This window comes from Salvelinus alpinus, chromosome 7, assembly GCF_045679555.1.
Source record: "Salvelinus alpinus chromosome 7, SLU_Salpinus.1, whole genome shotgun sequence".
Lineage (NCBI taxonomy): Eukaryota > Metazoa > Chordata > Actinopteri > Salmoniformes > Salmonidae > Salvelinus > Salvelinus alpinus.
The window spans coordinates 20,010,750-20,023,054 of record NC_092092.1 but is presented as its reverse complement, the minus strand read 5'-3'; the positions used below and the strand labels follow the sequence as shown (position 1 = coordinate 20,023,054).

Genomic DNA, 12,305 nt, shown 5'->3' with positions numbered 1-12,305 from the left:
CTCTGACAGCTGATGCTTAAAGTTAGAGAGGGAGATATAAGACTCCAGCTTCAGAGATTTATGCAATTCGTTCCAGTCATTGGCAGCAGAGAACTGGAAGGAAAGGCGTCCAAAGGAAGTGTTGGCTTTGGGGATGACCAGTGAAATATACTTGCTGGAGCGCGTGCTATCTCCTTGTCACCAATGGTTGCAGGGAATCTGTAAAAAAAAAAATCCTCGTTGTCTTTCCTGCCTTGTTGGAGCAGGCAAATACTGAACAGAAAATGACCATGGTGATGAATCAACTAGTTTAAGGCACCATTATCAAGCAGTTTGTGGTAGTCACTCAGCTGTTGTCGATGAATTAATGTGGTCTTCCAACATGGCCACCAGGAGGCGTCGTACGTCAACTGCAAGTCCTCTATAGTTTCCATTTACCTTATCTTGGAACACTTTACAGAAGGACCTAAAACTAGATCATTTTACTCTGATTGATGATTTTAAATCCCAGATTGGAGGGCTGCTGACCACAAATTGCACATGTATTTAAACCTGCTCTTTTAACCTTTTTTATGCACTTTGCGCCTTTTTAACTTCCATTCATTGTTGTATTTTATGGTTTGTTGTGTCTCATGCGTTTACTAAATGCAAAATTTCTGTTGGATATATTTTAAATATGTATTTCACTGGAGTGTTTTGTCATTAACATTACACTGGGCTGAACTACACTCCAATGTATTTTGAAACAAGATACTTTTGAGTGCTGTAATTTGTATTTTCAAAATACTTTATGCAAATTCATAGCAGTTCACCATTTCATGTCCCCTTTCACCCTGCATTGGTATCAGAAGTCTGATGGCACGCTCAATGAAATACACTGAACAAAAATACAAACGCAATATGTTATGTGTTGGTCCCATGTTTCATGAGGTGAAATAAAAGATCCCAGAAATGTTCCATTTGTACAAAAAGCTTATTTCTCTCAAATGTTTTGCTCAAATTTGTTTACATTCCTGTTAGTGAGCATTTCTCCTTTGCCAAGATAATCAATTCACCAGACAGGTGTGGCATATCAAGACGCTGATTAAACAGCATGATCATTACACAGGTGCACCTTGTGCTGGGGACAATAAAAGGCTAAACTGTGCAGTTTTGTCACACAACACAATGCCGTAGATGTCTCAAGTTGAGGGAGCATGCAATTGGCATGCTGACTGCAGGAATGTCCACCAGAGCTGTTGCCAGAGAATTTAATGTTAATTTCTCTACCACAAACACATCGACTTATTCACCTGAAGAATTGTCTGAGACCAGCAACCCGGAGAGCTGATGAAACTGTGGGTTTGCACAACCGAATAATTTCTGCATAAACTGTCAGGAATATATTTATGGTTATTGAAAATATATTTCACAGCGGTTTAGATGGTACAATGATTCATTACATTTTATGTTTTGTCACAAACTGAAATTAGGCAAACTATTAGAATTTTAGCAACCAGGAAATGGTGGAGTGATTTCTGCATATTGCACCTTTTTAAGTATTTCATTAAATACATTTCAAAATACAATCATTTTGTTGTTTATTTTGATACATTGATCTTTATGTTTTTTTGTAATTGTATTTTGTGTAATTGAATTTTGGAAGTTTTGCCCATCCTTGACTACAGTATATGTATGCTGCTTTCTTGCAGCATAAATCTCAGTGTGACCTCTGGTTAAATAAATTATAAAGGATTGTAGTTACATGTATTTATAGTTTCCCTTTAAAGTTTAAAGTTTACATCATCTTGGAACACTTGGAACTAGACCAGCACATTTTACACTTTTTAACCACAGTAAAAGTCCAGCAACACTTCCTATGGCCTATCTTTTTGTTAAAACCCACCTCATTTGTTTTCTAGGGACTCCAGTGAGTAGACTAGACCATGGTTTTATGGACACACGTTCGATAGTTTTCCTGTGCAGTGCTATATGTGTATACTTTATACGGAAATGTGTTATTCCTTATTTGACATTGAAACATGTTTTCCTGGTTCAAATGTCACTTAAATAAGAACAAATATGAATCATTGTTAAGTTATAGACAATTATTTTTCATATAATAAATTATACCGTTTATTGACGCTTTTCTACTATTACGTGGAGGACTTTTATTTGGAAAATTTACTGACCCGGAAGTTCTTTTTTATTGTTGCTGGGACGTTAGCTTACTAGCTAGCTGAATAACGTCCGGCTTTACCACTCAATCAGATGATAGAATAGCTTCCCTCCCCTTCCTACATTGCATGAAACTGTTTATCAGTCACTTGCACCAACTGTCATTCAAATAAAGAAACGGCAAGCTAACTAGTCAGTGTACCTGCGCTACAGTAACTAGCCAGTTTATTTTCTCGTGTTAGCTAACTATTCCATGACATATTGGTTATCCAGCTAACTAGCTTTATTTTTTCCTAAAGCAATGGCTGCAGACCTGCAAGGGAAATACACCAAATTGGCCCTGGAGTATTCAAAGGTAAGCAATTATTTGTTGCTCTATCGTTAGCCACAGTTCTTGGCTATTTAATCCGATTGCTGATTCATTCTAACGTGCAAGGTACACTATATGATCAAAAGTATGTGGACACCTGCTCGTCGAACATCTCATTTCAAAATCATGGGCATTAATATGGAGTTGGGCCCCCCATCGCTGCTATAACAGCCCCCACTCTTCTGGGAAGGCTTTCCACTAGATATTGGAGCATTGCTGCGGGACTTGCTTCCATTCAGCCACGAGCATTAGTGAGGTCGGCACTGATGTTGGGCGATTAGGCCTGGTTTGCAGTCGGTGTATCAATTCATCCCAAAGGTGTTCGATGGGGTTGATGTCAGCGCTCTGTGCAGGCCAGTCAAGTTCTTCCACACTGATCTAAAAAAATAATTCTGTATGGACCTCGCTTTGTGTACAGGGGCATTGTCATGCTGAAACAAGAAAGGGCCTTCCCCAAGCTGTTGCCACAAAAGTTGGAAGCACAGAATCATCTAGAATGTCATTGTATGCTGTAGCATTAAGATTTCCCTTCACTGGAACTAAGGGGCCTAGCCCGAACCATTATTCCTCTTCCACCAACCTATAAAAGGTACTGTCCAAAGTATCTAGTTACTTAGCTCGATCTGTTTCCAATCAAGTTCCTTTTCAGGGTGTCACTACTCACTAGTGTGTCACCCTCCTGGGTGTATTGTCAAGTATAGAGAGAGCAGGCCATCAATAGGTTGATTGGTGTTTGTGATAATCGAAGACAATATTTGGTGTCTTTACTGCACTGTTTACTATGAACGTGAACTGTGTACAGCAAAGGATGTTGCTAACTGCTGTAAATCAATCAAAACAATCTCATAGTGAACAGTATTTTGGATGGTATCTTCACTCTATGATTTAGCTTAGGTCACTGCCTGATATGTCAGCTGACACTCACAATGTGTCTTAGTCTTTAATGACAAAGGGAGGAGGGTAGGCCAGAACAGAAGCCACCCTTCTCTAAACAATACAATGTTACATAGCCTGAGTAAAACATGGGCAGCCATGTTCTTCAAACCCCCTGTCATACGTTAGGTAGAAAATGGATTGGTATCCATGTCAATAGTACCCCTTTTTAGGCATTATTAAAATAAATGTCAGTTAGACTGACTAGCTTTGGTTAATATAAGAACCATCCTCCTGACCCGCACTGTGTCAGTTGACAGGCAGTGAATGCATGGTGTTTCCTGTCTGACTGTTGTAAAACCACAGCCCCCTGCTGGCCAATATCCTGTTATTTCTATTTTCCATTAAATCTGGGGTGTAGTTTCCCAATAAGTAGCAACATTCACCCAACCTTCAGAAATGTTAGTGCAGTCATGCATTGCAGTGGAGTTATCCATATTTGATGATTTAACAATATGTCTCACACAAAATAAATCCATAAAATAGCTATGTTGCTTTGCTTAGAAGCCAAAGGCCGAGGCAATACTGTACATTTGTGTGTGTCTGCAGTAGACCTACAGCTCAGTGTCTATACTCCCCATGTCTCCATAGCTCCGGGCACAGAACCAGGTCTTGAAGAAAGGCGTGGTAGATGAGCAGGCCAGCTCCACCTCTCTTAAGGTACAGAACCATTCAGAGCCCTCTGGAAAAGGGTTTCAAAATTCCAATCCTGGTTGGAGGAAATAATCAGGAAGGGAATCCTCCAACCAGGAATTCTGAAAAACCTGGGAATTTTGGGTGATTTACTTTAAAATCACTGAGCGTCTTCTCCTCCACCCCGACACTACAGGATCAGGTGAAGCAGCGAGAACAGAGCCTGAGGAAGGTGGAGCAGGAGATGGACAGTCTCACCTTCAGGAACCAGCAGCTGGCTAAGAGAGTAGAGCTGCTGCAAGAGGAACTGGCTGCCAGTGAGGCCAAGGGCAAGAAGAGCAAGGTAGAGACAGACAGTGGTCCTCTGTAGCTCAGTTGGTAAAGCATGGCTCTTGCAACGACCGGATTGTGGGTACGATTTCCGGGACCGCCCCTGCGTAAAATGTATGCACGCATGACTATAGCTTTGGATAAAGGCAACTGCTAAAATGGCAGTATATTAGACAGGGAGGAGGGTGCACCCCACAATCAGACATGTCATAGTTCGACAGGCTTACCTTGCTCTCCTTCTACCTTTGATCATGTTTGAGGAGATCAGTTAAAGTAAGGCAAAGTGCAGAATCACTCATCTCGATCACATAATGAGTATTAATTTGGGATGCAAGGTGATTTGTCGATCAGTGATTTGGTGCAGTCGATCTCAGACACTTTCTCTTCACCAGAACAAAGGGGACTCCCCCTCCCAACAGGGCTTGCAGCAGACCCAGAGTGTGTTTGATGAGGACCTGCAGAAGAAGATCCAGGAGAACGAGAGGCTTCACATCCAGGTATGTCTGTCTCTGAGACATGGAAGTGTATACAATGCATTTGGAAAGTATTCAGACCCCTTCCCTTTCTCCACATTTTGTTACATTACAGCCTTATTCTACAATGGGTTCAAAAAAAGAATCCTCATCAATCTACACACAATACCCCATAATGACAAAGCAAATACAGTTTTTTATTTACCTAAGTATTGAGACCCTTTGCTATGAGACTTGAAATTGAGGTCAGGTGCATCCTGTTTCCATTGATCATCCTTGAGATTTCTACATCTTGATTGGAGTTCACCTGTGGTAAATTCAGTTGATAGGACATGATTTGGAAGGCACACAGGTGTCAATATAAGGTCCCACAGTTGACAGTGCATTTCAGAGCAAAAACCAAGCCATGAGGTCAAAGGAATTGTCCGTAGAGCTCTGAGACAGGATTGTGTCGAGGCACAGATCTGGGGAAGGGTACCAAAAAATGTCTGCAGCATTGAAGGTCCCCAAGAATATAGTGACCTCCATCATTCTTAAATGGGAGAAGTTTGGAACAACCGAGACTCTTCCTAGAGATGACCGCCCGGCCGAAGTGAGCAATTGCGGGACAAGGGCATTGTTCAGGGAGGTGACCACGAACCCGATGGTCACTCTGACAGAGCTCTAAAGTTCCTCTTTGGAGATGGGAGAACCTTCCAGAAGGACAACCATCTCTGCAGCACTCCATTAATCAGGCCTTTATGGTAGAGTGGCCAGATGGAAGCCACTTCTCAGTAAAAGGCACATGACAGCCCACTTGGAGTTTGCCCAAAAGCACTGAAAGGACTCTCAGACCATGAAACAAGATTCTCTGCTCTGATGAAACCAAGATTGAACTCTTTGGCCTGAATGCCAAGCATCACATCTGGAAGAAACCTGGCACCATCCCTACAGTGAAATGTGGTGGCAGCATCATGCTGTGGGGATGTTTTTCAGCGGCAAGGACTGGGAGAACCCGATCAAACATCTAAGAAACCTGAAAATAGCTGTGTAGCGACACACCCCATCCAAACTGACAAGCGCTTGAGAGGATCTGCAGAGAAGAATGGGAGAAACTCCCCAAATACAGGTGTGCCAAGCTTGTAGCATCATACCCAAGATTTGAGGCTGTAATCGCTGCCAAAGGTGCTTCAACAAAGTACTGAGTAAAAGGTCTGACTACTTATATTCATATTTTATTACATTTTATGTGCATTTGCTAAAATGTCTAAACATGTTTTTACTTTGTCATTATGGGGTATTGTGTGTAGATATTTTTTGCCCCTCATCAATCTAATCCATTTCAGAAAAAGGCTGTAATGAAACAAAATGTGGAAAAAGTCAAGCGGTCTGAATACTTTCCGAATGGACTGTATACAGTTGAAGTCGGAACTTTACATACACTTAGGTTGGAGCCATTAAAACTAGTTTTTCAACCACTCCACACATTTCGTGTTAACAAACTATAGTTTTGGCAATCTCCTTTGTGCATGACACAAGTAATTTTTCCAACAATTGTTTACAGACAGATTGTTTCACTTATAATTCACTGTATCACAATTCCAGTGGGTCAGAAACTTACATACACTAAGTTGACTGTACCTTTTAAACAGCTTAGAAAATTTCTGAAAATTATGTCATGGCTTTAGAAGCTTCTGATAGGCTAATTGACATAATTTGAGTCAATTAGAGGTGTACCTGTGGATGTATTTCAAGGCCAACCTTCAAACTCAGTGCCTTTGTGCTTGACATCATGTGAAAATCAAAAGAAATCAGCCTCAGAAAAGACCTCAGAAATAAAATTGTAGACCTCCACAAGTGTGGTTCATCCTTGGGAGCAATTTCCAAACGCCTGAAGGTACCACGTTCATCTGTACAAACAATAGTACGCAAGTATAAACACCATGGGACCACGCAGCCGTCATACCGCTCAGGAAGGAGACGCATTCTGTATCCTAGAGATGAACATACTTTTGTTCGAAAAGTGCAAATCAATTCCAGAACAACAGCAAAGGACCTTGTGAAGATGCTGGAGGAAACGGGTGCAAAAGTATCTATATCCACAGTAAAACGAGTCCTATATCGACATAACCTGAAAGGCCGCTCAGCAAGGAAGAAGCCACTGCTCTAAAACCGCCATAAAAAAGCCAGACTACGGTTTGCAACTGCACATGGGGACAAAGATCATACTTTTTGGAGGAATGTACTCTGGTCTGATGAAACAAACATAGAACTGTTTGGCCATAATGACCATTGTTGTGTTTGGAGGAAAAAGGGGGAGGCTTGCAAGTCGAAGAACACCATCCCAACTGTGAAGCACGGGGGTGGCAGCATCATGTTGTGGGGGGGCTTTTCTGCAGCAGGGACTGGTGCACTTCACAAAATAGATGGTATCATGAGGAAAGACAATTATGTGGATATATTGAAGCAACATCTCAAGACATCAGTCAGGAAGTTAAAACTTGGTCGCAAATGGTTCTTCCAAATGGACAATGACCCCAAGCATACTTCCAAAGTTGTGGCAAAATGGCTTAAGGACAACAAAGTTAAGGTATTGGAGTGGCTATCACAAAGCCCTGACCTCAATCCTATAGAACATTTGTGGGCAGAACCGAAAAAGCTTGTGCGAGCAAGGAGGCCTGACCAGCTGTCAGGAGGAATGGGCCAAAATTCACCCAACTTATTGTGGGAAGCTTGCGGAAGGCTACCCGAAACGTTTGACCCAAGTTAAACAATTTCAAGGCAATGCTACCAAATACTAATTGAGTGTATGTAAACTTCTGACCCACTGGGAATGTGATGAAAGAAATAAAAGCTGAAATAAATCATTCTCTCTGCTATTATTCTGACATTTCACATTCTTAAAATAAAGTGGTGATCCTAACTGACCTAAAACAGGGAATTTTTACTAGGATTAAATGTCAAGAATTGTGAAAAACTGAGTTTAAATGTATTTGGCTAAGGTGTATGTAAACTTCTGACTTCAACTGTATGTATGGGCAAGTGTTTACCAAGGGACTACTGGCTTGAATATGTGTACTACATAATGTATTTGATCAGTTGTTTTTGTGTGCTGGTCTGTTCTAGAATGTGTGTCTGAGAATGATATTTTTAGAATTCTTGTAAGGTGATGCCCAAAGAAATGTTTAATCCTCGGTTGGACAATAAAGTTATGTTCTATTCTAAGTTCTATGAGGCTGATGAGCAGCACAGGCAGCAGGAGTCTCAGCTGAAGGGCCTGTTGGAGGAGCTGGAGAGAGACCATGAACAGCACCAGGCCATAGTGGACGGACTCACCTCCAAATACATGGACACTATTGAGAGACTACAGAGTGACAAGGCCAGACTAGAGGTGAGCGGGAGGGCAGGTGGAGAGAGAAGTGGATGTCTCACCATCAAATACATGGACACCATTGAAAGACGTTAGTGACCAGGTCTGAGTAGAGGTGAGATGGCGAGAGAGATGGCTGGAAGGAGGATGAGGGCAAGTAGGAAGCGACTGAACAAAGGCAAAACTCAATCTTTTGTTATTGGTAAACGATAGAATAGTAATACATGATGCTATTTGCTGTGTCCTCCTACAGGTGAAATCCCAGACTCTGGAGAGGGAAGCTAAAGAGTGCAGAGCTCGGACAGAGGAATGGTAAATATCTTGTTCTAATCTACACATGTGCCAGTTAGATACACACATGCTATATACACTGAGTGTACAAAACATTAGGATCACCTTCCTGGTCTTTGTGGTTAAAGCTGTGTTTGAAATTCACTGCTGGACTGAGTGACCTTACAATTATCTGTATGCGTGGGGTACAGAGAGGTAGTCATTCAAAAATCATGTTAACATAATTATTGCACACAGTGAGACCATGTAACTTATGTGATTTGTTGAGCACATTTTTACTCCTGAATGTATTTTAGGCTTGCCGTAACAAAGGGGTTGAATACTTATTGACTCAAGACATTTCAGATTTTCGTTTTTGATTAATTTGTGAACATTTCCACTTTGACATTATGGGGTATTGTGTGTAGGCCAGTGACAATCAAAATGTAAACCATTTTAAATTCAGGCTGTAACGCAACAAAATGTGCAAACGTCAAGGGTGTGAATACCTTCTGAAGGCCCTGTAGATAATCTTTGATTAACATCAGCCTACTACCTAGTGAGTTACACTGAGTGTTAAAAAACATTAGCAAAATCTTCCTAATATTGAGTTGCATGGCTTTTTGCCCTCAGAACAGCCTCAATCCGTCGGGGCATGGACTCTACAAGATGTCCAAAGCATTCCACAGGGATGCTGGCCCATGTTGACTCAAATGCTTCCCACAGTTTAAGTTGGCTGCATGTCCTTTGGGTGGTGGACCATTCTTGATACACACAGGAAACTGTTGAGCGTGAAAAACCCGTTGCAATTCTTGACACACTTTAACCGGAGCACCTGGCACCTACTATCATCCCAGCCAGCCAAACCCTCCCCTAACCCGGACAAAGCTGGGCCAAATGTGCGCCGCCTCATGGGTCTCTCGGCTGCGACACAGCCCGGGGTCAAACACAGATCTGTAGTGACGCTTCTAGCACTGCGATGCAGTGCCTTAGACTGCTGCGCCACTCGGGAGGCCCCATCTACACAGATTTGAAGTGGATTTAACAGGTGACATCAATAAGGGATCATAGGCTGACCAGGTGCCTCCAAGTGAAATCTATGTCATGGAAAGAGCAAATGATTCTAATGTTTTGTTCATAGATGGAGAATGATTGTATGTATCTGGTAGAGGACTTGTGGTTAACATGAAGGAATAATGAGAGTTGTAATAATGCGGATAGGGAAGTATTTATTATGGTCACTGAGTGGTCATTCACCATCTCCTGATTCCTCTCACATCATCCCTTCCTCTCACCATCATCCCTTCCTCTCACCATCATCCCTCTCTCTCCAGTCAGCAGCAGTTGAGGAAGTGTCAGTCAGAGCTCAGCAGACAGGTGAAAAAGAGCAGCATTGTCATCCAGGAGAAAGTGCCCTTCAATGACACCAGTGAGTACTAGTTCACTATGCAACATTTCACTGACCCAGATCATGTTTATTAGGAAGAAAACAGACTGAAAGAGTGAGGGACTACCTGGATTTGTCCAATATGAAACTGCACATTATACATTTTCTGTTGCAGTGTGTGCTCTAATGAACACAACCTTGTAGACACATCACTGATGATTGTTTATCTATGAGCATGTCTTCCCATTCTAAGACATGACACCCACACATATATATGTATGCAGTACTATCTACTAGAGGTCGACCGATTTATGATTTTTCAACGCCGATGCCGATTTATTGGAGGACCGAAAAATGCCAATACCGATTAATCGGCCTATTTATTTATTATATATATTTTTTAAATGTAAAAATGTATTTCTAATAATGACAATTACAACAATACTGAATAAACACTTATTTTAACTTAATATAATACATCAATAATATAAATTTAGCCTCAAATAATAATGAAACATGTTCAATTTGGTTTAAATAATGCAAAACAAAGTGTTGGAGAAGAAAGTAAAAGTGCAATATGTGCCATGTAAGAAAGCTAACGTTTAAGTTCCTTGCTCAGAACATGAGAACATATGAAAGCTGGTGGTTCCTTTTAACATGAGTCTTCAATATTCCCAGGTAAGAAGTTTTAGGTTGTAGTTATTATAGGACTATTTCTCTCTATACGATTTGTATTTCATATACCTTTGACTATTGGATGTTCTCATAGGCACTTCAGTATTGCCAGTGTAACAGTACAGCTTCCGTCCCTCTCCTCGCTCCTACCTGGGCTCGAACCAGGAACACATTGACAACAGCCACCCTCGAAGCAGCGTTACCCATGCAGAGCAAGGGGAACAACCACTCCAAGTCTCAGAGCGAGTGACGTTTGAAACGCTATTAGCACGCACCCCGCTAACTAGCTAGCCATTTCACATCGGTTACACCAGCCTAATCTCGGGAGTTGATAGGCTTGAAGTCATAAACAGCGCAATGCTTGAAGAATTCGAAGAGCTGCTGGCAAACGCAGGAAAGTGCTGTTTGAATGAATGCTTACAAGCCTGCTGCTGCCTACCACCGCTCAGTCAGACTGCTCTATCAAATCATAGACTTAATTATAACATAATAACACACAGAAATACGAGCCTTTGGTCATTAATATGGTCGAATCCGGAAACTATAATTTTGAAAACAAAACGTTTATTCTTTCAGTGAAATACGGAACCATTCCGTATTTTATCTAACGGGTGGCATCCCTAAGTCTAAATATTGCTGTTACATTGGACAACCTTCAATGTTATGTCATAATTATGTACAATTCTGGCGAATTAATTACGGCCTTTGTTAGGAATAAATGGACTTCACACAGTTCGCAATGAGCCAGGCGGCCCAAACTGCTGCATATACCCTGACTGCTTGCACGGAACGCAAGAGAAGTGACACAATTTCCCTAGTTATAAGAAATTAATGTTAGCAGGCAATATTAACTAAATATGCAGGTTTAAAAATATAGACTTGTGCATTGTTTTTAAAGAAAGGCATTGATGTTTATGGTTAGGTACATTGGTCTAACTACAGTGCTTTTTTCGCAAATGCGCTTGTTAAATCATCACCCGTTTGTCGAAGTAGGCTTGATTCGATGAGAAATGAACAGGCACCGCATCGATTATATGCAACGCAGGACACGCTAGATAAACTAGTAATATCATCAACCATGTGTAGTTAACTAGTGATTATGTTTAGATTGATTGTTTTTTATAAGATAAGTTTAAAGCTAGCTAGCAACTTACCTTTGCTTCTTGCTGCCCTCGCGTAACAGGTAGTCAGCCTGCCACGCAGGATCCTCGTGGAGTGCAATGTAAGGCAGGTGGTTAGTGTTGGACTAGTAACCGGAAGGTTGCAAAAACAAATCCCCGAGCTGACAAGGTAAAAATCTGTCGTTCTGCCCCTGAACAAGGGAGTTAACCCACCGTTCCTAGGCCATTATTGAAAATAAGAATGTGTTCTTAACTGACTTGCCTAGTTAAATAAAGGCGTAAAAAAAAAAAACAGATTGTCCAAAAATACAGATTACCGATTGTTATGAAAACTTGAAATCGATCCTAATTAATCGTCCATTCCGATTAATCGGTCGACCTCTACTAAGGAACATAATTCAATATCATATCTCACTGACGCTGTAAGAGGAGGAAAAGTGTAATGTGTGTCATGCCATGCCACTAGAGCCCTGTTTTCCTCCTCAGATGGTTTTCATGCTATATGAAGGACAGAGCTAAGACATGCCATCATTCGGCGCTTTAAAGGCATAGTGTGAGATTTTGGCAATTAAGCACCCAGAGTCAGATGAACTCATGGATACCATTTGTATGTCTCTGCGTGCAGTTT

The 12,305-nt window shown here is 41.3% G+C and overlaps 1 protein-coding gene across 1 annotated transcript in view; it reads left to right on the top strand.

The window, feature by feature from the left end:
* Nucleotides 1–2,197: 2,197 nt before the first annotated feature.
* Nucleotides 2,198–12,305, top strand: part of LOC139580544 (protein phosphatase 1 regulatory subunit 21-like) — a 28,131-nt gene continuing 18,023 nt past the window's right edge. Inside the window, exons 1-7 of the mRNA XM_071409353.1 lie at nucleotides 2,198–2,491; nucleotides 4,031–4,099; nucleotides 4,269–4,415; nucleotides 4,795–4,899; nucleotides 8,081–8,245; nucleotides 8,478–8,536; nucleotides 9,829–9,923. Coding sequence (XP_071265454.1) covers nucleotides 2,438–2,491; nucleotides 4,031–4,099; nucleotides 4,269–4,415; nucleotides 4,795–4,899; nucleotides 8,081–8,245; nucleotides 8,478–8,536; nucleotides 9,829–9,923 — 694 coding nt within the window. The 5' untranslated portion in view covers nucleotides 2,198–2,437. The remainder of the gene's footprint in view (nucleotides 2,492–4,030; nucleotides 4,100–4,268; nucleotides 4,416–4,794; nucleotides 4,900–8,080; nucleotides 8,246–8,477; nucleotides 8,537–9,828; nucleotides 9,924–12,305) is intronic.